Source organism: Canis lupus, chromosome 36 (assembly GCF_003254725.2).
Source record: "Canis lupus dingo isolate Sandy chromosome 36, ASM325472v2, whole genome shotgun sequence".
In the NCBI taxonomy this organism is placed as follows: domain Eukaryota; kingdom Metazoa; phylum Chordata; class Mammalia; order Carnivora; family Canidae; genus Canis; species Canis lupus.
The window spans coordinates 17,661,021-17,687,789 of NC_064278.1; the positions used below are offsets into that span (position 1 = coordinate 17,661,021).

Here is a 26,769-nt window from a genome sequence, read left to right on the forward strand (position 1 = left end):
TCCTCAACTCCATGGCACTTAGTACTCTTTGTTTAAACCATTTTATGACTTGTAGGTAGTAAAAGAAGAGGGAAGGATTTTCTTGAGAGGGACTTATTGAAAGCAGTCTCAACCAAGAAAATAATTTTCCGTTAACAAAGAAATGACTTGTTAACGTGGAAAACTAAAAAATACATCTTTTTGTAAAAATCTGGGTAGTATAAGTGATATTTGAGACTGAATACAGCGGTCTGTTTTGGGCCACAATTGTGTAAATTTCTTGAGCCGTAAGTTTTCACAAGACCTATAGTCATTGCAATTTTTGACAGTCTGCTGATCCTTGGTCATGCCTACAGGGGAATAATTTCAACCATGCATTCAGCAGCACATCATTCCATGGAAGCACGGTGGATGTGCATTGAAAGCAGATGCAGAAAGGGGTCAGAGAGGATCATAAGGTCTTTTTGGTAGAAGTGATGCTTCGGCTAAAATTTTAAAACCATTAGAAATTATTCCGAAAGGGATCCCTGGGTGGCGCAGCGGTTTGGCGCCTGCCTTTGGCCCAGGGCGCGATCCTGGAGACCCGGGATCGAATCCCACGTCGGGCTCCCGGTGCATGGAGCCTGCTTCCCCTTCTGCCTGTGTCTCTGCCTCTCTCTCTCTCTCTCTCTCTCTGTGTGACTATCATAAATAAATAAATTAAAAAAAAAAAAAGAAATTATTCCGAAGGGAGAAGACATGGAAGGCAAAAGGAACAGCATGCGCAAAGCCTCAGAAGCATGGAGCCAAAATGAACACACAGGGAACCCTTCTTATGGGATCTCACAACTCACCTCAAACAGCACTGCCTCTGGAACTTAGCGTGAAGCGAGTGGACTAGTGTGGTGAGAGTTAAGGCCAGAGCAGTGGCTGGCAATCAGTAAAAGAGCTATCTTAGGTGCTAAAGAGTTTGAAGAGTTTTCAGCAGGGAGTAGATAGGATCAGATTTGTTTTTAAAAGGTCTCTAGGCAGCCCGGGTGGCTCAGTGGTTTAGCACCGCCTTCAGCCCAAGGCCTGATCCTGGAAACCCGGGATCGAGTCCCACGTCCGGCTCCTTGCATGGAGCCTGCTTCTCCCTCTGCCTGTGTCTCTGCCTCTCTCTCTCTCTCTCTCTCTCTCTCTGTGACTATCATGAATAAATAAATTAAAAATCTTTAAATAAATAAATAAATATCTCTCAGATGCACAGGCTAAAGTGAGAAGGATTGGGAGCAGGCAATGCAGACAAGTAGGTTAAAGGGGACAAGGAGAGGAGGCTATGGCAGTGCCATGGAAGTGCCACAAGTCCAAGGACTCGGAGATGGAGCTGATCAGATTGGGTCACCAGCTGGAAATGGGGTGGTGGGGTGGGGCAGAGGAGCCAAGATAGAGATTTCTAGTGTGGGCAGCTGGATAGATGATGTTACGATATAACAGATCAAGAGTGCAATGTGCAAAGTGGATATAATGCCATGGTGCTAACAGTATGAAGAAGGGACTGGAATGGATAAGGTTAACCAGGAAAACCTTTTTTTGGAAGGGTTGAGTTTTGAAACGATGCTTGAAGAGGTTCATGGTCATTTGCAGATAACTTCCTGAATATAGTATTTAAAGCTTATGCTTAGAGAATACTTCTCTCTAAAGAGTTCAGGTTATTTCATAAATGTCATCTCATTTATCCCCCTGGCATTTCTGTGAGATGCATAAGGTAGAGTATTGTCATCACTGATCAGGAAACAGAGCAAGAGGAAGTGTGTGAGCAGCCTTGGGCAAGGGGAGGACAGAGCTCGGACTGGAAATTACATCTTTATCATTACCTTCTTCTTAAACATGTGCTAGATCTCATACCTGACCCAAGATATTTAAGCCGTCCATAAATTTTCATAAAATAATCCTAGAATAAATTACCGTCCAGTTCTAAACTACCCCATTATGCCAGCCTATACCCCAGCATTACGAAACATTTTCCAAAAGAACGTGCTCTGAATTGCAATCCCAATGCCCCTCATGAAAATCTTGTTACCTTGACCTTTAAAGGTACAACCCAAGAAAAAAAGACATCCTCAAAATCCCAACTAACTGAGTTCTCATAAACCCATCTTCACAGAAAAGGTGAAGCCTCTCCGTGACTAGAACATGTTATAAGAGGACATCGGTGCTTTGCAAGTTCTCTCCAAACCTGGGTTTGCATAGCAGGGAGATCTGCTTGACCATTCCGCCTTTTCTTTTACAAAGAAAATGAAAGACAGGTTCTAATTACAGCCACTGGGAATAACAGACGACAGGGACTGTATCATGAAAATAGTAGCTACATTTTCCCATTGCATCTGAGAAGGCCCACCAGCTCCACGACCACTTCAAATTGGTATGTTGGTTCAGTTAACTGGCCTACTAAGAGGAAAGAAAGAAAATATGATCTTATACACAAATAAACCAATACACGTAGAGGAAAAGGCCTTTTGTTGTAAGACCTGTCACGTCAGCCTTTTATTCTAAGAATTCAGATACCATTCTATGTTTTAGCCTCATTTTACAACCAGATGCATTCTGACGCAAAAGGGAGGTTGCTTTGCTCAACTGAGGAAAGCCATTCACATCTGAGGGCCTACATGCTGGCTTGAGTGGCCAGGTGCCACGTGTGGCCCTGCTGTGGTCCGTCTCTACTGCCACATCCTCCGGAGGGCCAGGACCTCAGCCAGCTGAAGCCCCATACATACCTTAAGAATTCTTGCACAGATGGAAGAATTTTTTTTCCTTTGTGAGACAAACTGGCAGGGCAAATACGATTGGGCCAGAGGTTTCACTGACCACTTAAATTAACAATAAATGAGAATGGGTTTTACTCATGTAGTTGACGTACTTCTAAAAAGTAAGTTACTAAAAATAAATAAATTAATTAATTAATTAATTAATTAGAAAAAAGTAAGTTACTAAGTTAAATAATGCTACGCGAAGAGGCAACCCTGAACTTGTGACAATGGAACTGTTTGAAATTGGGTCTTCCTCAGCTCAAAATTCTCCCGTGCTCAGGCCCGAGATGCTTATGATAATTATTATTATTTCATACCTCTGCCAGACATGTGATAAGTACTTCACCTTTTTCTCATGTAACTGTTACAATCACCATCACAGGGAGCGTTATCCCTCTCTCATGTCCAAGAGGAACTGAGGAAGAGAGAGGTAAAATTCCTTACCCAGAGGCCCCACCTAGTTAGGGGCAGATCCAATCCAATGACTCAACCACTGTGTCTTACTCTCCTTTCTGGAAAGTATCATCATCCCCTCAAAATAGGCATATTGGTAAAAAAAAAAAAAAAGAAAAGAAAGATAATTTGGTGTGTGTGGGGTCATCTAATACTAAACTACCACTTTCTATTTTGTGTGGAGAATGCCTTGTGTTTTGTAATCTGAGGCCTTCAATCTGGCACAAAAGGAGAAAGGCTTCCAGAATCTCAGATAGCTCCACACACCGCCACCCTAGGGTGGCAACCACCCTTTTTCACAGACATACTCAGTTCCATAGACTTTATTATTATATCTTGTATAAACTTGCCAGTCGAGAATACTGATTCTCCAATTGCCAAGGAATAAACTCTCCAGTCACCTGGCAGTTTTCTCACCAAGAAACTTTCTGAGACTGTGTCATAAAAATTCAAAAGCGGGATTATGAAGAAACTATCTGAGGCACTGTGCCTTCCATGTGCGTACGGGACGGTCAGACTCCCCCTCACCCCCCAAGTCCTTAATCCCTCCTCCCTCCAATGAGGCACAGAAAACCTGTGGGTCTGAGTTGATACCCACGACGGTCAGGGGAGAAGCCTGGGAACCAACACACCCTGGCTACACAGACCCCAAGACAGAGACAGGCTTTGGACTGCGGTACTTCCTACCAGAGGATGGTCACTTCTGATTTTCTTTTGAGTGGAATTCTGAAGGAGCAAGTGAATGGGGAAGAGAAACTAAGAGGAGCACTTTGAAGGTGCGGAAGCAGAATGATGGCCCCTATCAGAGCAGAAGGAGTTTTCCATCCACCCTGTCCCCTTGGCCCCTTCCACACAGGTCACAGGCAGCACTTGGCCCCCTTCTCCTACACCTCACGAGAAGCGATGCAGTCAGTAAGTAGTTCATTCTCAGGTTGTTTCATCTAGAGGTTAGAAGCACTTTTTTTTTTTTTTTTTTTCACAAATACTTCCCACCTACTATTGTGCTTTTAGGTCTTTATTAGTGGATCACTTATAAAATGTTGCATTTAATAAACTTAATTGAATCTCCAGGCCCTTTTTCAGAGTACTGTAAATATCAAAAACTGTCAAATAGGGCCTTTTTTCCCACTCTTGTGTAATTTTTATAAATGGATAGATAAACATGAATAAAATAACAGGGCATAAAGAAGAGGATTTTGTAAGGAAGTAAAAAGCCAACACTTTTTGTAAATTTTGGAAATACACACGGAGCTTTACTTTGATATATCTTGCATTTATTAAAAATGCAGTGTAAGGAAGTTTATTCCCCATGATCAACTATTTTTCAGAGGAAAAACCTATGTACACATACATGTTGGTGTGCCTGAGTATATGAGCTTGCAGTGGCAAGGTTTTATATGAAATACAACTTCTTGCTGACTGTGAAGGAACAAATGCAGCTCAGAATATGACTGCATGACTTGCTGCACATTTCTAATCACAATGGGGCTATACTTTCTCAAACAGGTCAAGCAGTTGCCTACAGAGCAAGAGCAAAACTGCTCAGCACATACTTCCTGATAGATTGATGGCCACATGTAGGAATGGCACACCAGAAAATGTCTAATGATGGGAGAAAACAGCCCTGAACTCGTAGTGTCTGCAGACCTCCATAGCACAGATATTTTCACCACGGGCAATTTCAAGTTACCAATCGGATGTCACTGATCTTAAAGCTGAGGAGAGGTGTGAGCAACCAGTTCATGAGGGGAGCTCCAACACACCACTGGATCACTCATGGTCTTCTTAATCAAGACCCTGAATTTCTTTTAAAATAGTGAACAGCAAGGAAGTATACATGATAAAGCATAGGTCTGACCACAAGACAAACATTATTGTTGGTTTCCAGTTATAAAATATGTGTCATTAGCTCAGAGAGCTCCAGTTGCCTAGTGAATCCATAGTTGGCTCAGATTTCCTTGGGTTGCCGTTGATTGGCTCATACAAATACACTGACCATATTGTATGAATCAAAGATTAGGATTTGAGTTTGTAAAGAGTTAAGAATATACTTATGGAGGCAGAGAAACAAAATTTAAATTTGTGATTGTCTTTTTAAAATGTTCCAACAGTCATAGTTGTTGGCTCCATGATGACAGGCGCAATTGATCATAATAGAGGACATCTTTGCTTTTAGAAGCAGATTTTCCAAAGCCATTGAGGATCACTGCAGAGAGAAGACCTTGATAAGTCACAATAAGTTGTGTTTTCTGACCCAAAAATTAGGTCTTGAAAATAACCAACTATAGTTGGGACTGATTATTTGAAATGAAATTAAAAGCACCGCATCGGAAAAGCAAAGATGTCCGACAACCATATCAATCCTGGACATCAGGATTTGGACTGAGAACAGCTCATCTTGTAAATAATGCCTACTAACTAGGCCAGTGTGTGGGGGTTTTTTTCCCCCAAAAGTCATAATTTTTTGCATCACCTCTGAAATCATGGGAAGGGAGGAGAATTTAATAGTCAGAAGAACTGTTTTTATATTTGGAGTGTCCTGGGTAAAAGTCAATTTGCAGCCCTTTTACCAGCATTTAAAAAAGCTTAAGCACTAATTAGGTAAGCTAGAACACCGTCTATATTGGTTAAGAAAACTGGTCTTGAGAATAGATTCTTAATTATTCAAAAATCAATAGCAAGACTTACTCCCCCCACCCCACCAAGATGAATACCTAGTACCTTCCAATTTTAAATGGCATTTAAAAAAAAAAAAAACAACTAAACCTTAAAACTAAAAAGCCCTTTCCAAACATGTCAGCTAACATCTGAACCATTTCAGGTAGTCAAGTGTGTAATGCATCATATGAAAGTATGTCTCACTCGATTTCTCTCATTTTATTTTAACATCATCCCTAAAGTCCCTTTTTCCTACGTAACTCCAATAGCAACCCCCCAAAAGGCAATATAACAACCTTATCTCTACTGGTGTCTAGTTGGCACCAATCTGCCCTGGCCTTAGACACAAGCCATTGTTAAGGGTATAACGCATTTACATATTTTGCAATAAAACATCAGTTATTTGCATTACTGTGTCAAGTTTTATTTGATTCTTTCACCTAAAAATGACTCATTTTCCTTTCTTGTATTTTAAAAACCAACTACTCTAAGCTTGTTTGAGAATAATCAAAAATTGCCCATTTAGCTAGAAGTCATTTTCTTTTCAAAAGGCAAATGTTATTTAATCTTTCAGCTGTTCATTGTGCCATCATAAATACTTTCTTTTCAGCACAGTTGTGGGGACTGAAATGAGCCCGCTAATTGCCTCCCATTCCGACTGACATGTGGTGGTTTAGTGGAAAGAGAACACAGCGGGGAGAAGGAAATAGAAGGCTGAGAAAATGAGAGCTAATTATTTTCACTGCCTCATGTCAGGCTCTGTGTCAGCCTTGTTTTTACAAACTGGAAGGTTGAGCACTAAATAAAACAAACCGGCGTCATGTTTTTATATACTGGCAGTGTCATGGAAGCAGCTGCACATCTCAAAGACAATATAATGCCTGCGTTCGCATGGACACCATCTGACAGACACTGTGAGCCACAGCTAATGAGGACATCACAGTGGTGCCAAGTGAAAGGTGCTGAATTATGTATGATTCTTCATCAGTACAGCAATAGTCCTGTACATCATTATGAGACATTGTTTTGCTGAAGAGATTAAAACATTCTTAGTTCCAGACCCTGCAACCTATACGCGCTGAAAGAGGTTATTAATGGAATTTTTAGGGAGAGCTTCTTGTGGGTTTCTTTTTGGTTGAAAAACAAATCTCGTGGGACAAAGCCGTGATGGGTCATGACACCGTATAGATAAAGAAGAGAAGCAAATTAACCGTACTTGCATTATCTTCTTTTTAAAGCCAGCATAATAAAATAGAGAGTAGCGGGGTTATCCATAATGATAAATAACCCAGGTGCTATCACGGGATGTTCCACTCTCCTGCCTTTAAAACAGCAGGTTTCAGCAGCTGAGCTACATAATAGCAACGCCTGTAAAGGAGCCTTCGGAAGCCTAAATCATCAACATCTTACTACTTTTAATGCCAGCATGACCAACATTTCTACCGCATTTTTATTTCATCTTATGTTACTTCTTATATTTTCCAACAGTCACCTGCTAGGAGACAGTTTTCCCTTCTTCCCCCCTCTTGAATCTTAAAAAGTTTATTCCGACCTCTGTTTCATACTTGAAAATGTTTCCTCTGTACAGGCCTTTCTGAGGTGGAGGGGCCTCTTTGCTAGAATCTTGAGCAATCCCTGGTGATTTCGCTTTTTCTCTCCATCCATGGGAGGGGGTGGGAGGAGATGGAGATAGGATTTTGAAACTCAGATGTCTTTACCATTAGACCAGGCATGCCCAGGACCTAAATGTAGTAAACTTGCTGCAAATCTCTGCATTTTTCTGAGTCTCCGTCTACTCGTCTGTAAAATAGAGATAGGGCTATCGACAACAGGGTCAGGATGGAAGGATTAAGTAACACGGACAATTCTCAAAAACATCATGCCAAGTGAAGAAGCCAAACAAATACAAATGCATACTGTAAAGTCCCAGTTTTGTCAGGTTCTAGAGCAGGAAAAATAACCTATGGTGATAGAAACAGAAGAGTGTCCACTTCCGCTTGTGCGGGGAGGATCCGCTGGGAAGGGACATGAGGAAACTTTCTAGGGTAGTGGGGATATTTAGTTTGTTTGAGTGGTTACACTGGTACATACATTTGTCAAAATTCATTGAACGTGCACTTAAAAATCTGTGCATCTTATTGCTTGCAAAGTATACACCTCAATAAAAAACACATCAAAAATTTTTTTGCCTGTAATCTTCAGGTAGAAGTAAGCTGTGGGAGCCTAACAGCCTAATGTGGGATATGTTTCCCTCTGAAATGTCCTGAATAATCTTGGCCTTAGATTCTTTATATTTGCAATAAAACTGGTAGGAAAAGAGAGAGTGAGAGCAAGACAGAGTGTGAGCAATCGATTGATTGTTGTCTCTGAACTGCCCAGAACTTGAAACAACATTTAAGTTAATGCTAATCTTCAATCCCTTTTACTATTTGTAAAATTTACCTCTATATGGATCATTTCTTTGTACTCCCTCCCTTCCCTTTTTTTTTTTTTTTTTTTTTAGTGGGAGGGAGAAGGGGTGTCTATGTTTGGCATCACTTGTACTAGCTTGGAACTCCAAAGAATTTTAAACAGCTTGCAAAGAATGTAATAGTGATTTCTCACAAAGAGATACTTAATCTAGCATTAACTGAGTGTTGTTTAGGATTTTATCTTCACAGTGTTAAGAGTTTCTGTTTTACTTGGCCAGTAATCTTAATTCAGAAAATTTTTTAACATAATTGGCAATGCAGAAGCGGTGCAAATGGAATGCTTTCTCCTCCTCCATTAACCACACACTTGCTTCTAAAATTATCCAGGTATTTCAGCAGCTGCCCAGATAAATAGTACATATCCTGGGCACCCAACAGAACTGTCATTCTTTTCATCAGTTGCAAATGCAAAAACTCCCCTCTTCCCAACAAAATTCCATTCATGTCTTGTAGATCTGCATTGAGAGGCAGATGATCCAGTGAGTGGAAAGGTGTGGATAATCATTTGTTGCTATTGAAAGCAAAGAACATCCCAGGGCCCAGCACTACTCCTGTGCTAGTGTCTTTTTCCTACTCCTTAGTAGTAGCATTCCCTTGAAATGTTCATCAAGATACAAATTTGAATACTGAGAATGTCCTCTTGGGTGGGTATCTAGCTATGAAAAAAAAAATCCACAGTACTCAGACCTGTCCCCATGATTGGCTTGTGCAACCAGATGGAAGTGGAAGCAGAAGTCATGCCTAGCCACGCGGCCTGAGCCAGGACTGGAGGGAAATGTGTGTGACTCCAAATACTGGCCAGATAAACCAAGAAAAGAAGCATACAGACGGTGGAATGGCACCATCTGCACTTTTAACAAGGACCTTTGTCAATAAGGGAGGGAAAATAGGCTATGTTGGACTCATCAGAGATTCCGTATTTCAGTCCCTGCCATGGGGACTTACAAAGGAATTCACCACGACAGTCTGGACTGTTGTCTGTTGACACTAGAAGATGGGACTCCTCTGTACTGTAATTCTTACTCTTGTGAACCCGTACCAAGGAAAAGTTCAGGATTCAGAGAAGACTGAGGGTTTGGAAACCTGCTCATTACAGCAGCAAGAGACCACCTAGGATCAATTCTGAACTCCACGTCTTGCTGTCTGTGTCATCCTGCTCCAATTACCTCATCTCTCTATGCTTCGGTTTCCTTGGCAAGACAGGGCACTCAGGCTGTCAATCACATCTCATAGCCACTGTCCTCCAGACATCCAGTGGTTCCCACTGGTGGGGCTCCATTAGGATCTGCTGAAACGAGAAAGAGCAGAACTGGTGTGATATAATCCATCTCTGTAAGAACATACTAGTTTCTTCCTTCTATTTATCTCTTAAGACCAGTCCTTATGTTGCCACTGGCCACACCTTCTTCCTTTTTGCAACACTGATAATTCCCTGGCACCAGACTTACTCAGTACCCTCTGGATCCCTAAACTCCTGCCCAAGAAGGATGCTCTGATCCAGCCTTTCTGCTCTGGCCAGATCCCTTTTCTAAACACGCTGGACCATCCTGCCTACGAAAGCTCACTCAACTTCTGGCCCATTTCCAACCTTAGATTGCTGCTAGACGGTGGGCCCGCTAGTCTGATACTCATTGGAGCTGTGTTGGTAACTAATATTAGTAACAGTAATTATAATTGCTCATTTGGCTCTGGCACTGTGCTGAGTACTTTATTTATATTATTTCATCCTCACACAACAACCCACTCGTGAATTAAAAACATTGAGATTTAAACAGGTTGTATATTGGCTAAGGTTGGGAAGAAGAGAAGGGACAAAACTGGGATTCAAACTCAGGGAGTTGGACTTCCAACTGTCCGCTTTCACCTCACTCCATGCTATCCCCCCGACTCCTCCAGTAATGGCTTAATGCATACCTCTTTTCTGTATATCTCTTTTCTGTATTATTTCTATCTTAATAGTCATCAACACTTTAAACCAAATGAGAAAGTAATGGAGCCATTGCAGACTGCCAGGGTGAAATAGTTTGGAAAGGGAGTCCATGGAGGGCCCCTACAGGCTCTCAGATACAAAGTTGTCTGCTTTTGACTTCTGTCTTTCAGGACTGAGAGCTGTTCACGAGACGTCCAAAGTGACTCTTGAATGTTTCCGATTCAGAAATCAATACCCACATTTCTGTCACTCACATCAAGCCAAAATCAATACTCCACCCTGGCAAAAGTGAATTTTTTTTATTTTTTATTTTTATTTTTAGTGAATTTTTTTTTAATCTGAGCCCACATATCCATGACCCAGTCCCAACTGCTACCAAGAAATGGAAAGGGTAGCAATTTTCCATTTAAGATTCTATATTAGGCCCCTAAATACGTGGACTTGTTGCTTTTAGTGATGTGCTTGATGATTTAATTCACCTTACTGTTGCGAAAAGGTTTTCAATGATCGATTGGTCAAGAACTCATTACATGGCATCCCGTCTCAGTTGGGTCCTGTGGAACTCAATACCTTGTTTAATTCCTGGTAGTTGTGAGCAATGCTCATTGACAACTTAATGACTCAATGTGCAGCAAAAATGCCAGGAATACCTGAGGGTAATAAGAAATTGAGCAGAATTTAAAGAACTCCATGACTTTATTTGTGGGTTACTTTTCTTAACTAGGCAACCAGGAAATCATAGATGCCCTGAAAAACACCTAGCAATGATGGCAAGGCACTGACAGATTAAGTTAATAATTTAGGTGAACGCTGCATATTCTTTTCCTTTCCCACACAGCTTCCTAATTTAATGAAATGGATAAGGCCCCCCTTGTCTTATAATGCCTTTGAGTATCATTTTATTGCTTCTGTGCTATCTTTTATGGTTTAGGTAAAAGCCTTTCTTCCAGATAAGAAATTTGACAAGGAAAAGCTCTGTAACCCTATTACAGGGATCCTTGTTTTGCCAAGTTGGACTCTGGGGAACAGGGAAGCAGTTCCTACAGGGAAAGAGCTGTTGCCATTAGCTTTTTTGGTTGTATTAGCAAAAGCTTCTCTGGTCCTTCTCTCCACTTGCCTGTTGTGGATAGCTGGCCTCGTTGTGGAGCTCTGAAAACCATCCAGTGAGGACATCAGCCCTTCCCTAAGGGTGGCCCCTTCAACTTTGGAGCTAGACAGCCTTGCACTATTATAATCCCACCTCCACCACTTACTGACCAGGAAAGCCTAGGAAAGTTCCTTATTTATCCGACCCTCATGTTTCTCACCTAAGGGGGAAAATAAACCTAACTTGCAGGGTTTACTGTGGACATCAAACAAAACAGCACAATGTAAGTAACCCAGCAGCATGCCTGGAGCAGATTAAGCACTCCACAAATGTGAGTTCCCACCAGCCAGCCCCTTCTCCACAGAGATCTGCTCTGAACGTGTGCACAGGAGGGTGTGATCTCAGGCGTGTGAGGTCAAGGCAAGTTCTGGGGCTGTGAGGTAACAGTGGAGCAGAGGGAACCAGGCATTTACACACAACCTGAGGTCTTTCACCTGTGATTTGACTAACTTAATTCCAAAAACCAGACAGGCAAAAGATAGAAATAAATTCCTCTTCTCTAAGGCTTTTCATTCTAGCCACTGCTTGAGGAGGCTCTTGCCATTTCAAGAGAAGAGCGATCATGACTCCAGTCATTATCCTGTCCAGTTATCTCTGGGCCCACGTTGCCGGGCAGCAGTGGCTCCCAAACAAAAAAATACTGAGAGATTTGTCCATTCTTAGCGACTCGTTTGACTTCTGTTAGCCAAGAGCCCAGTTTTCACATTATTGAATAGACCTTTTCCTTCACTAATTGGCTCTCCATCTTGTGACTGTGGCTGGCCAGAGGGTCACTCCCCTCAGGCCTGGGCCCTGCTTGGTTCTGCAGTTTGTCTAGAAGCTTTCCTAAAACACTGAGCTCCCCTGCTTTCTGTTGAAGCCAACCAATTTTCAACAGCTTCTTTGTTAGTGCTTTTCCATAAGAATTTTGTCTGAGCTTGCTCAGGAGACATTCCAGGTCTACTCCACTAAGAGTCTTTTCTAGTTTCAGCATGTAAGGTGTTCGGCACATTATCGTTAACCTCTCAGAATCTTTCATTCTTCAAATAAGAGGAGGCGAATTTATGGTCCAAGAGTCCAATTTGGTCCAAAGACATAGCTTCTTTCTTTTAATTGTACACACCATGTTTGTCCCTCAATAATTTTAATATTAAATTATTCATACAGCCAAGTTAAAAAATATTTACAATATTTACAATATTTCCTATACCCACATCCTAGATTCAGCCATTAACATTTTATTTTACTTGCCTTATCACCTATCCGTCCACCTATCACTCTAGCCATATATCAGTCCTTGCTTTTTGATGCATTTCAAAGTAATCTGCAGACATCAGTACACTTCCTCCTAAATACCTCAATATGTTACAGTTCAGTAAGAAATACACACATCTTAAGTATACATTTGCTGAGTTTTGACAAGTGCATATGCCTGTGTAACCCAAACCCCGATGAACAGAGTATTAGCACTGCCAGAAAGTCTCACCATGCCCCTTTCCATTCAATCCCCATCTGCAGAGGCAACCACTTTTCTCAATGTTTTCCATAGGTTGGTTTTCCAAACCACAGATTGGTCTTCTCTGTTCTAGAATGTCATATAAATGGAATCCTTAATATGTTCTTTTTTTGTATAAGACTTCTTTCACTCACTATGATGTTTCTGAGATTTATCCATGTTGTTGCATGCATCAGTGACTCGTTCCTTTGCATTGCTGAGTAACATTCCATTCTACAAATGTATCACCGTTCCTCCATCCTCCTAAAGATGAACACTCAGCCCGTTTCTAGGGTTTTGTTTTGTTTTGGGGGGAGGGGTTGGCTATTATGATAAAGCTGCTCAGAACAACACTGTACAAGTTATTTTTCATCCCTCTTGAGTAAAACCTATGAGTTGAATTTCGGGGCCATTAAATAGATGTTATGTGTATACAATACAGATATAGGTTTACAATAAATTGCCACAACTTTCCCCAAAGTGATTGTACCATTTACACTTCCACCAGCAATCCAGTAGTTCCAAATCCTGGCCAACATTTGATGTTATCAATCTTAGCCATTTGGTGGGCATATAGTAGTATCTCATTGTGGTGACATTTTAATTTACATTCCCCTGGTGACTAATGATGTAGCATACTTTTTCACTACATGGTAGTTTTACTGAAAATTTAATTAACATCACTGAAAAAATCTAGAGGTTTCCCATAAAAATCCAGATATCCAGCTTTTCATGAAATATCAAGGACCTAGCAAGACTGAGTTCATAATCCCACATGGGGACAATCAACAGAGGCTGAGCGGCAGCTGTCCCTTTAGGGCGCATGCCCTTTAGATCCCCAGAATCCTAACTCTCCCAATGCGGGGAGTTCCTCAACACATGGGCCAGTTATCAGTCACCATATCTCACATTTGCGGTTTTCCTTCCTGTTAAGAGGAAAGGGAGCTATTTCTTGAGCCCGTATTATTATCAATACTGAATAAGTGAAAGTTAGATCAAGAGGGCCTTATATTTCAAAGTGGCAAGTCCACATTTCTTTGTGTGAATGAAAAAATATTCCGACAATGTTTAATATGTAAATTAAATGGGTCTACTTTGAAAGATTACAATTTAGGGCTCTATAATGAAACTGCCTGGCTTTACTCATTTTTATTATCCACCTGGCTCCATTAGGATTTTGAGTTTGCAACTCCTATGATAGAACATTTATACTGATGAGTTATGTCTCAAGACTGCACTAACTGGGGGTTATTTAGATATATAAAGAGATCTAATTTCATGTCCTTTTTTTGAAAATGGGAAAAAATGCTTCAATAATAGTTCATTCAGAAAACTTCATGTGTTATAAAACATTGAGACTAAAACAAACTGTTTTACTTTTTGAAATTTTATAATTTTGCTTTTAATTCCAGGATTGTAAGTGGAAAATGTATATGGAGATGGATGGGGATGAAATTGCAATAACCTACATCAAAGATGTGACATTCAACACTAACCTACCCGATGCAGAGATTTTAAAGATGACAAAGGTAGGGTTCTATTTACGGCTTAAAAGCTTTTTTGAATTCACAGATATCAAACAAAGACATTAAAATCCCCCAGCAGTGTGCTTTTGTGCTTGTCGATGTTCACATCAGCTCGGCCTCAAGCTGGCTGTTGAAAGGCACATTTTATTTAGCAGATTGAGATCATAATAGTTTTTTGTTAAAATTCCACGTATGCTGTGTGAACTAAAAAGTACTACAAAAAGTGTCCTTTTTTTTTTTTTTTTTAATTTTCTTCTTTATTTCTTTACACTTACTCCATCACTTACTAAAGGAAAGAAAATGGCAATAATGAAAATATTTACCTCAGACTTGGGGTCATTTTAAACTTTGAAAAACTTGTAAGGAGGAAAGCTTTCTTGGTTGTCTTCACTTTCTTGATGGACTGAGGCGGGGTTATATACTGAGGCACGTATTGACATCTTCCTGGCTTTCTTGAGTTCACACCTCTGGCCAGAGAACATCTCACTACTTTAGGGTCAGTGGGAGAAGCATGCCTATTAAAATGCAAAAGACAGACTCAGAGAAATGCTTAGCTTCTCCTCAAAAAGGAAAAAAAAACTTCAGTTCTGCCCTAATAATACTGAAAAAAATACGTAGGTGACTTCAGTAGTAGGTCAACAACTCAGGTAACTAGCCATGATATCCACTGGACAGTCACTCGCAACTTCACATAAGCCATTCTTGAGTACACTGGGAACTGTGTGTTTGGTTCAAGTAAAGAAAATGGGGTGGCAGCAAAGAAGAACCTGGGTATAAACACAAGTGGGGAAGTGAAGAGTCTTCAAAGCCACGGCATTAGACTTGCAAATGTGTTCCTTCCGAGGCACAAGATTGCTAAGCATCCAAGTCCTTTTAATTTACAAGTGTATTCATCAAGTCAATTGATTTGATATTCATTGTTGGAATCTTCTGAGTAACCGAGAGTTATTTCAATGGTATTATCTATCTGTAAAGGTTATGCTCTGGTTTTAACTTTCCTTTCATTTGTTGGGACTATGTTTTGATGTCTTGAAGACTGGACGGATACTTGCTCCTTCCCCCCAACCTCTGTCATTTAGAAGCAAGATCCTAGTCTTTGCCTGCTAACAAAGGGAAGCTGCTCACAGCAAAAATGAGGGGGTAGAGTTGTAAAGCCAAATACAGGTGTTTCTGGTATAATGCCACATGTGCACTCCCTAAGAACCACATCTTCCGCAAAATCACACCCCAACATTAACTGCGCTCATAGGAAAAATAGGATTGGGGCAGACCATTTAAAATCTGCAGACTTTTTAACATCGACTAACATTCTAACATTGTTAGAATGTTAACAATCCTAATTAAAAAAAAAAGAGGAAAAAAAAAAACCCAGCTAAATCTCTATCACACGTGCTTTGTACCCATCTCAAGGCCAGTCAGTCATTTTCAACCTTAAAACTAGAATGAAGGAAAAAAAAAAAACAAAACTAGAATGAAGGGGTGGAGGGTGGTTAAGAGAGTGGAGATTCACTTATAATTATAATAAAGACCATTTTCATCAAGACTAAAATAGGATCCAAGGTGTCAGAGTGAAAAAGTTTCCTTCTAAGTTCTTTTGCTGGTCTAATAATTAAATTGATGTAGATAGATTAATAGAAGAATTTAATTTCGTACAGACAGGAGCCCCAAAGATATGAGACTCAAGGGCAAGTAGGGCAGTTGAGGCTTCTATGCCATCCTGAGCTGAAGAATGAGCCAGGGGCCTGGACCTTCAAAAGGGAGGAAGGCAATTCACAGGAAGATAAGAAGAGCAGATGTTTGGTAATTAGAAGCTTGCCTTGCCTTGCAGATAGGTCTTTCAGATAAAAAGTTATCTCTGATAATAGCTCTCTTTCGGGGCCAGGTGCCCCATCTAAATTCTTTTAGGCAGTTACAGAAGAGGTAAAAGTTTTTCTTGAGTCTGTTGGGTTTTGATGACCTTCAGCTGAAAATACAATTCGCATGCCAAAGTGACGTGTTTTGGAGTGACATCTTCTCCCCTTGAAAGGCTTCTTCATTAATCCTTTGTTTTAATACAGTGGGGAAATGTCACTACAGTTTCATCTGCACACACAGCCTGATGGCCCCGCATACAGGTTAGTTGTAGAAGCCACTAACCCAGCCACTTGCACCCAAGGAAGGCATGTCTGGGTCTATATTTTGTTAAGGCTTTCTCTTATACATGAGAAAGCTTTCTACTGATGCTTTAAAACATTAGCATGAATAATGACCTAATGATAGGATTGGGTGGTGTATCAGAGAAGAGAAAATTGTGGGACTAAGAGTAGCTGTTTATAATAATAGAAAAAGATGTCTTGTGAAAACCAGCATCCAAAACATTAGCATGCTGTGAGTAATCACATGTGAACCAACAACCTGATTCTCATGATACTCTGACATAATGGCCTATATGCCAATTGCATATGGCACAGCTGGCCTCAAAGATACATGCTATAGCAGGGCAGGCTCTACACCATCCTCACTTTTTGTTTTTCAGCCCCCATTCGTAATGGAGAAGTGGACTGTAGGGATAATAGAAAATCAGACCGTAGAATGCACCGTCACCTATGAGGTAAGCTTGGTGTTGGGGAGGGGTGGGCGCTAGTGGCTTTACCATCAGTTTCTCAGTGGGAATTTATTTGCTCCCTCATAGGGCTTAAAATTAGAAGAGAAACTATTTAACCAACATGAATATGGGAAGATTAACATAATTACTCTAACAAAATGTTGGTAAGGAAAGAGAACAGGATATTCTCACCTGGATAAAGACTGAAGTAGTCATTCATCCATTCATCAGTTAATACTGAACATCTTCCACATGCCATACCACATGTTAGGTACTGGGGGAGACCAATCATGACCAAAACAGAGCTTTGCCTTCTTGGTGCTTAGTGTAGGGGTGAGGATACATCAGTGATTCTTCACAAGGATAGAGCACAACTTCTACTATTACCTGGTAGGCAGAGAGGTCTGCTATTCCAAGCAGATTCTATATATTTTATATATAGAAAAATAGAAAAGCTGATACTTTAAGAAAATATGCTATTAAAATTAAAATTCATATATTTAGCAAATACCTACTGACAGTTACTGTTGTATAGTTAGGATATACTAAATCTGTCGTCTCTTTTGAGGTTTATAGTCCAGTGAGAGAAGACTGATAATAAATAGGAAATAAGTAAAGAGTGGTAAGTGAAAATAGTGAGACTTGGGACATGAGACTGGGTGGTTAGGGAAAGACTCCTCTGAGGAGGAGGCAGCAAGAAACAGCAGAGGAAAGGCAACCCAAGCTCCTGAGGCACGGAGGACAATGACAAGGATATTGGGCCGTGGACAGGCCAGATCACAGAGCTTCACAGGGTCACAGCAATGCATCTGGATTTACTAAAAACACAGCACAAAGCCAACACGAAGCAGTAGACTGCTTAAAATAACGTAATTAGGGCAGCCCGGGTGGCTCAGTGGTTTAGTGCCACCTTCAGCCCAGGGCGTGATCCTGGAGACCCGGGATCGAGTCCCACATCGGGCTCCCTGCATGGAGCCTGCTTCTCCCTCTGCCTGTGTCTCTGCCTCTCCCTCTCCCCCCACCCCGCCCCCCGCCCCGTGTCTGTCATGAATAAGTAAATAAAACCTTTAAAAAAAACATAAATATGTTTTTTACATCAGCAATATCTTCATGGCTCGTGGGACATATGCTCTACAAGGTAGAGAAATCCTGCAGAAACAGGGTGGAGGGGAACACACAGAGCACAGTCTTGTTACACATGGAGATATCAGTGTGCATCTGCCATCAAAAGGACATGCATTTCATTCATTCATTCAATTATTCATTCAGGAAGCATTTAGTAAGAATCCACCATGATCTAGGCACTGTAATAAAAACCTACACCTGTTTTATCTCATTAACTTTGTATACATACTGAAAGACAGATAGCATCAGCTTCATTTGGCAGCTGGAAGAAGGAAGGAAGCCCTGAGGTTTGGGGTAGTCAGTGACAGTCAGTGTAGTCACACCCGGATTCTCTGACTATAAATCCAGTTTCCACTCTTGATCAGCTGTCCTACTCATTCCCTTCCCAGCAGTAAGATGAAGGAACTCGGGGATCCCTGGGTGGCTCAGCAGTTTAGCACCTGCCTTCGGCATGGGGCATGATCCTGGAGTCCTGGGATCGAGTCCCACATCAGGCTTCCTGCATGGAGCCTGCTTCTCCCTCTGCCTGTGTCTCTGCCTCTATCTCTCTGTCTCTCATGAATGAATGAATGAATGAATGAATAAATAAATAAATAAATAAATAATCCTTAAGAAAAAATAAAAGATGAAGGAACTCAGCCTCAAACTGGACTCCATGCACTGTGGCATTGTGACGATCTTCTGAGCTGCCAGATTAGCTTTTATTTGGCATTAGAAATCCAGACCCTGGCCACCTCACTTATCCAGGATGACCTGATGCTGGAAGCCAATGAGTATTAGAGCAGTTACTTATCCTCACCAGCCAGGGAGCATAGGTTATCAGGGAGAAGGTGTCTGAAAAACAGCATTAATTGTAAAAGTGTTGCCTGTAGGACATAAAACCTAACTAAGAACAGTTGACTGGTCCTAAGGAACTTGGTATCTAGACTATTCTGGAATCTGTTGACCAGTCTCCACTTTGCAGGATAAGCCTTCTTTTTAGTAACTGGACAGTTCTAACAGCCAGATTTCATCTCTGCCTGCCTCAGTTGTGGAGACATACCACACCAAATTCTTTTCTTCTCCTTGCTTTTTTTTTCCTCCTCCTTCTTCTCATGGTCTGTGATGATGTGCTACTTGTGTCTATAATGGTCACTTCAGAATTTTTAAAACATATTTTCATAACTATATTGAAGCCTGAGAAGCTTTTGAACCTGATTTGTAACACCTGGTGATGAAGGGCTTTAGGACGAGAAGGTGTCCTCTCCTTTTTCTAGTCCTTATTTTTAACTCCTTATCCTGTCTCACGTTGCATCTGTTACTGTGCACCCTCCATAGGGATAATTAGTCCACCAAGCTGCCCACAGTCCCCCAATTCCCCAGGTGATCCAAAGCAGTCGTGCGCAAAATACTGGTGAGGTATTTATGTATTCAAATCTGTTTTCAAGTGCTTTAAGCAGAAGAAACAACTGTTTTTCATTGCTCAGTAAACAGAAAGGTAAGTAGAGATTTGCCAAATAGAATACATTCTGAGAGAAGACAACCACATTTTGAACTACTATAATCCGCTAAGGAATAAACTAGTTAAAACTTTCCTTTTAATCAAATTACCATATTTAGGCAAACTGTACAAACATTTCACCTAATGCATTATGATAATAGTGTTCTAAGGAGTTAAACTGAAGTGGCGTGATAATTTGATTCTATTTCCTTCCTATCTTATAAACATGAGCTGTTGGTCGTGAGTTTCTTTCTTTCTTTCTTTCTTTTTTTTAACAGAGTGATGTTAGAGCTCCAAAAAGTACGAAGCACATCCACTCTATTCAGTGGAGTACAATGAAACCTCAGGATGAAGTGAAAGCTGTCCAACTTGCCATTCAGACATTACTTCCCAACTCAGAGGGCAACTCTAGAAGCAGGTCTGACTCAAGTAAGTTTGATATATGCCAGACTCCAAAAACTTAAATATTAAATTCTCATACCAGGGATAAGTGCCAGTCTGTAAATAGACATAGATTTCTAATATTATAAGACTTCCTTCTTTTATCTTTAGAAACTGGTTTATAAACAGACTGTATGGACAGCAGTATTTATGGCCTTATAAGTAGGAATATAGTACAGTAAATTTCAGTATTTGGATAACTATGATAGAAGATGAAAATTAATGATTATGTTATATGGGTAAGTAAGAACATATTCGTACATTTATACACATATATATTTAGTTTCCAAAATTGGTCCAGCAAACATTCCTATGAAGCCAGTGGTATGACTGGGGCAATTTCTTGAGTCCTGAACACAATGGATACATCAAAGTATAAGAATGATGGGGGAAGTGAGATTCCCGAGGAAGAGAGGGGAAGAGGAGAGGGGAGAAATAAAGATGAGGAAGGATAGAGAAAGAGAAAACATGAAATGCGTATGATGGACAGTGGTGACAGTAATTACAGATGCTACACTGAACCAAATTAGAAATTACATAGGGGAAAGCCAGCTGACTTGCTGTTAAATTGGTCATTATTTGGTAGACTCAGGGAAGAGGTCCTGACCTTCACCTTGGCAGGTCCAGAAAGTCAGTACAGCCCAGAGATAGGCTCTGCAGGACTACAACGAGCTAACAGGCACGTGAGAGTTGGATGCATAAACCCCCATGCAATTCTACCCAGAGAATTACACCTGCCAAATGAACCAGAAGTACATGTTTTCTGATCAGTGCATTGTTTTTCCCAATAAGAAAATACACCTGAAAAGCCATATCAGAAGGTTCTTTGGTAGCATGGAAACAAAATAGCCCTATGGCTAGTATCACTGAGTTATGCGACCCTACCTAATATGTCCTCTACTGTAGGACTGGCTTGCCAAGCAGAATAGGATTTTTTCTATGTCCACCAACCAGGGGGCTGAGAATCCTGGGCAGTACTCAGAACTCAAAATTTTTGACAGCATGCTGGACCTGCTTGCCTTTGTCAACACAGTTGATTAAGTTGTTTTCTTTCACACTCATTATGAGAAGGTATTCTTGGCCACCATGACTGAACCGGGGTTTTTACCAAGCCTTCTCAGCCACGAAATGCATCTTCAGACACCCCTTACATCGTGCTGTTTCTATACGTGACTAACCCAGGTCTTGATTCTCACTAGCTGCCCTCTCAGAACACTGCATTTCTAAGTTCTTCTATTTGCTAATTCAACCATCTTGTCTTGCATGCGTCTTCCTATCATGCCTTAAAAGAACTTCTTACTGTACTAATTTCCCCCTCCCAGTAAATTAATATTTATAGGGCATATTTTACTTCTGTAGGGCTTTCATAGCCATGATCCTATTTGATCCCTACAACACTCTTGTGAAATCTGTGGGGGTCTTCTCTCTCAACTTCTGCTGTGTATTTCTCTTTGACTAGAAGCTAGTTTTCTGTTTTCCAACCCACATGACACAAAATAGGTGCCAGCTGCCTTGAAGTTGACATGGTTCAAATCCCACCACTTTGGGCAGCCCCAGTGGCACAGCGGTTTAGTGCCACCTGCAGCCCGGGGTGTGATCCTGGAGACCTGGGATCGAGTCCCACGTCGGGCTACCTGCATGGAGCCTGCTTCTCCCTCTGCCTGTGTCTCTGCCTCTCTCTCTCTCTCTCTGTGTCTCTATGAATAAATAAATAAAATCTTAAAAAAAAAAAAAAACAAATCCCACCACTTTGAGAATCACCAAATACTTTATCAGTCCCAACTCCAGATTCCCTGGAGTACGACTTATTTGTGCTGTTTTTTTTCCAAGCATTCTCCTCTGGATCAGTTAACACTGCCAGCAGGAAGAGGTGGTGGTAGGTGGCAGTACCTAGTGGGGGATGCAGGCAGTAAGGACACAGTGTGCAGTGAACTGTAGCCATGTGAGTGGAGACAGACTAGACATTCCCCAAAGAAGACAATGGGCAGATGTCTAACAGGTGTTCTGTACCTCTCTGAAATCTAAATTTTAGGCGAGAAAGCAAATCATTTCTCTAAGAGAGTTAGGAATGGTCAATAGCCTTCAATCTCCCAGTGGAATGGCTTTAGACAAACCTTTCCCTCTGATTATTATGAACAGGAGAGGTTGTAGGATAGAAGGAGGGAGTGACCTCCCTTCGGCTTACCCCAGTTTTACCTGGTTTGCCTCCCCTCTTCCTTCCTCCTCGTATTTTTTTTTCCCCTTTTGATGTAAAAACTCAAAGGATACCACCTGCATCAGTTAGGATATATGTTTTAGCTGCAAGTAACAGGAAATCCAACTTCCACCAGCTTTCTCCCAAATGGACCAAAGTGTAGTCCCAGGAATGGCAGCCTCAGAACCAATAGGAACTTGTTAGAAATGCAAATTCTCAAGTCCAACCCCAGACCAGAAGAGTCAGAAACTGGGGGGAGGAACCAGCGATGTAGGCACTCGAAAGTTCTGAAACCACGGGTTTTAACTATAATCAAATGTGCTATCTCCTGGAGAAGACGCCCCGAAGACGGCTGGGCTCGAGTGCAGGGAGAGAAGCTGGCTCACCCGCATGAAGGGCGAGGAGCAAACCTTTCCTTGCCTCCACTCTGCCGTCCTCACTATGTCGCCTTACCTGGGCCTCGCTCCTCCACAGTCATAGCCATCGTATAAAGAAATGGCAATGAGCAGAGGACAGGAGGGGCCCATGCCTTTCCTGCTCTGGTGTGGAGGGGTGAGAGAGACTTACCCCCCCCCCCACCCTGCAGACGACCCCTCAGATTGCTCTGGCCAGAAACTGAGCAACTTGTCCATACCTCACCACGACACCTCTGCATCTGAGCAGGTCAAAGTCGGCCATGAGGGCCAGAATATGGGCAGCTTCCCCCCCCACCCCCCCACCCCCTGTGCCCTCGGCCCCCATGAGGGGGCGGACCACCAACAAAGCCAAGGCTCCAGTAGAAGCTAAAATTTCAGGGGCGCCTGGGTGGTTCAGCGGTTGAGCATTGCCGTTGGCTCAGGTCATGATCCCTGGATCCAGGATCGAGTCCCCACGGGGAGCCTGCTTCTCCCTCTGCCTGTGTCTCTCATGAATAAATAAATAAAATCTTAAAAAAAAAAAAAGTAGCTAAAATTCTAGAGAAGTCAAGGGGAAGGCAAGAAGGCACTGTGGCTTGGTTGAAGCTGTGAGGAGGGTCTGGACACAAGAGGTCACCTGTGTTGGGACAAGTCACTCACCTCCGAGATGCGGTCCCCTGTGCGGAGCAGTGAGGCAGGGGCTTCTTGCTGGAGACAGGAGTGAGCATGCTCTGTTCCTCTCTAGAACCTCCTGGCAAGCGTGCGAGGACAGCTCAGGGAGGACTAGGAGGGAACTCAAAGATGTGACTCAGGCCCTGGGGAAGACAGTAAAGATCCAAGGTGTGACTTGCTTATCCACTGAAACAGAGCTTCCTAAATGGTTCTTGTTTATTTACCATTTTCTTTTACCTTCTCTTCCTGTCTGCCATGAGGCTTCATTTTTCATGGAAAAAAAAAACCCATATCTTATTCCTGAACCTCACAATCTCTCTTCTAGAGACATGAGCTGTCTTTCTCCCAGACAATCCCCAGCTGTCTCAACCCCTGGAATCCAATTTCTTTTATCTGCATTTAGGGTTCTTGAGGATTTAAAAGTTCCCGTTAGCAAAAAGCCTTTCGTTTACTAAACATGCCCCTACCATCCAAACACACGCAAGCAGCAATTTCTAGAAGTGAGGATATGGCTAAGTGGGAAGAAGATGGGATTGTAAATGCAGAAGGACCTGGAATTATTAGCTGAGTGACCTTGGGCAAGCGACCAGACCTCCCCAAACTTCAGTCTCCTGGTTTACAGAGTAAAATTATTAGCACTTACCTGAGACTACTGAGAGGAGTGAATGAGATCATGTCAGTAAAGCCTCTGGAACGATGCCAAGCATAGACTCAGTACAAATGCCCTTATTTATAAGGAAGAATTTATAATAATGAAGGATATGTCCTTATCCCTCGCCTAGGATTTCTATGAATGGGAAAGCACGGAGCATCCCAAGCAGGCTTGAATTCTCTTGAGACAGGCTTATGAATTAGGCATGCAGCTTTACTGTGGCTTAAAAGATGCTCATTTCCATTTCCTCTGCAGGTGCTGATCGCCAGTGGCTGGATACTCTGAGGATGCGGCAGATTGCTTCCAATACTTCTCTACAGTGTTCCCAGAGCAACCCCATTCTGGGGTCACAATTCTTCCCATATTTCAATGATCAGGATTCCTACGCTGCTGCTGTCAGGCGGACCCAGGTGCCCATTAAGTATCAACAGATTACACCCATCAACCAATCCAGAAGCTCCTCTCCTACTCAGTACGGACTAACCAAAAACTTCTCTTCTCTACATCTCAACTCCAGGGACAGTAGCTTTTCCAGTCTTCCAACTGACAGCTCTTTAGAGAGAGGTCGATACTCAGGTAGGAGCAAGAACAAATATGATCGTGGCAGCGTATCACTCAATTCTTCTCCTAGGGGAAGGTATAGCGGGAAGAGTCAGCATTCCACTCCTTCACGAGAAAGATATTCTGGAAAATTCTACAGGGTTTCTCAGTCAGCACTCAACACGCAGCAGTCACCTGACCTCAAGAGAAGCCCAAATGACTGCCACCAACCCAGGACCATACCAGGGATGCCTTTACACACGGAGACCGACTCAAGAGCCAATGAAGAGGAGAGCAAAGTCAGCGAAGGAGGATGGACAAAAGTGGAATACCGTAAGAAACCTCACAGGCCCTCTCCTGCCAAGACTAACAGGGAAAGAGCCAGAGGAAACTACCGTGGAAGGAGAAACTTTTGATGACTTGAACTAGAGGAGTTTTCCTAAACAGGCTGCTCTTTTCTTTCTTTCTTTCTTTCTTTCTTTCTTTCTTTCTTTCTTTCTTTCTTTCTTTCTTTCTTTCTTTCTTTCTTTCTTCATCTCCTTCTTCTTCTTCTTCTTCTTCTTCTTCTTTCTTCTTCTTTTTAAGATGTAATGGATTTTGATAATATGATACCTTCAGACAGAATTAACAAAAAGACAACTTTTCCATTTTTGGATTTAGGAAATGCTTTCTAATGGAGACTACCATTTTTGGCCAAACCAGGGCCAAAATTACGGATGTGGTTCCCCAAAGATGATAACAAGACTTTAAACATAACTATACATATCCCCCCACCCCTGAATTGACATTTTGAGAGGAGGGGCTACGCCACTTTATTTCCCTAACACTGCCATTCTGGTTAACAGGGTCTGAACTAGGGTGATGTTAAGTGGGGCCCTTGTCTTGAGTGCAAAATTTAAGGGAACACCAGAAAGCTCAGTAATCAAGAGACATAATATCCTAATGCAATATTTAAATAAATGAAAATTGATGCAAAAAAATTCTAATAAACAAAAAATCAAAATTTTACATAAATATAGGATTGGTATTACTGATTTTTCCCCTTGTCTAAGGCTCCAATATGGCTTGGCAAAGCACTATTACTGATCCTATTTAAAATTTTGATATTTTGTTCATCGTGAATTTGTGCATTAATTTTAAAAATGTTGCATTAAAATATAATTTATCTTGATTACTGAGGTGTTGGGGGTTTCTTGATGTTTTTCTTGAGGCCTCCTGAAATTCTGTGCCCGAGGCAAGTGCCTCTCCTTACCCAAGTCTAGTCCTGACACTGTTGGTTAGTATTTATTTTAGAAATGCATTTGGATTTTTATCATGGTCAGAGCTGAAGTGATTTGGCTTATCATTTTTAGGCAATAAAAAAAGTTATTGAACTTAATGTTGATTATGACGCATATCTCTTTCATTAAGGCTCATCAGAAACCAAAGATCTAAAATTGCCTAGGAGATGTGTGGTTACTGCTTTCCCAAAGCTCTCCAGGGACTGCTTTTGAATATTCTCTTCTACATTTTACCAAAGGAGGAGCAAAGAGGGAAAAACAACAGTCCATAAAGACCTCTTGGAATGTCAGAAATCTAAAATCTGAAAGAAAGCAGACACAGGGCAGGGTGATAACGTCACAAGCCATAAGCCAAAGAAATGTGAAAATCACCAACATCCTCTTTAGCACAAGACAGTAAATACCATCCTTGCAGCAAGAAAGCTCTAAGCAGCTGGGGGCAAAGGGCTGGTGCAGGTGGGAGGAAACTGCCTGCAGTAGGGGACAGGAACTGTGAGATCCAACTTGATGAAATGCTTCATATTTTACAAATCAAAAAGTCCAGAGGTAACAGCCTTATATGTCAAATAAATAAACTTGACTTTCAATATATTCTGAGATTCTGTTCAATATTCACTAACCCTGAATAGCAAGTGTCCTTTGCCCTGCCCAGGCTTCTCAATGCTCTGTAGAAATTCAAGTGCCACACTGGTAATTCCATGGGGTTGAGTTCTCTTTGATAGAAACCGGTCATCAAGTTGGAGTGTATACTCCCAGAGCAGCTGCCCTGCTCAAATACAGTGCCTGGGGCCTGGTGGGGGAAACTATTTGGGAAGCATTAAAGCCAAGGTTATAGGAAATGACCTTTGTTTTATGAGGGAAGTTGTAACCTAAACGGTGATTCTTGATTCGACAACTTGGTTTTTTAAGTCGTATGGTTTGCCATCTGCATTTATAAGCAAGAGCAATGGGGAGTGGTAAAATCAGAGGGTGAAGTACTCTTTTCCATCCGCATAACCAA

At 41.6% G+C, this 26,769-nt stretch overlaps 1 protein-coding gene and 1 long non-coding RNA gene across 7 annotated transcripts in view; one reads left to right on the forward strand and one right to left on the reverse strand.

Moving 5' to 3' along the window:
• MAP3K20 (mitogen-activated protein kinase kinase kinase 20) overlaps window positions 1–26,360 on the forward strand; it is a 177,271-nt gene extending 150,911 nt beyond the window's left edge. For 5 of the 6 annotated variants that reach the window (XM_025460213.3, XM_049106229.1, XM_025460215.3 and 2 more), the window contains 4 exons: window positions 14,293–14,409; window positions 16,922–16,996; window positions 19,874–20,024; window positions 24,205–26,360. In XM_025460213.3, coding sequence (XP_025315998.1) covers window positions 14,293–14,409; window positions 16,922–16,996; window positions 19,874–20,024; window positions 24,205–24,905 — 1,044 coding nt within the window. In that variant the 3' untranslated portion in view covers window positions 24,906–26,360. The remainder of the gene's footprint in view (window positions 1–14,292; window positions 14,410–16,921; window positions 16,997–19,873; window positions 20,025–24,204) is intronic. The other variant, XM_025460211.3, reaches the window with a different exon arrangement.
• On the reverse strand, window positions 8,999–24,208 carry LOC112668112 (uncharacterized). The gene is made up of 3 exons (XR_007408603.1): window positions 23,286–24,208; window positions 14,730–14,921; window positions 8,999–9,617 (listed from the first exon to the last, which is right to left on the reverse strand). It is a non-coding gene; the product is annotated as an uncharacterized LOC112668112 (long non-coding RNA).
• Window positions 26,361–26,769: the final 409 nt, after the last annotated feature.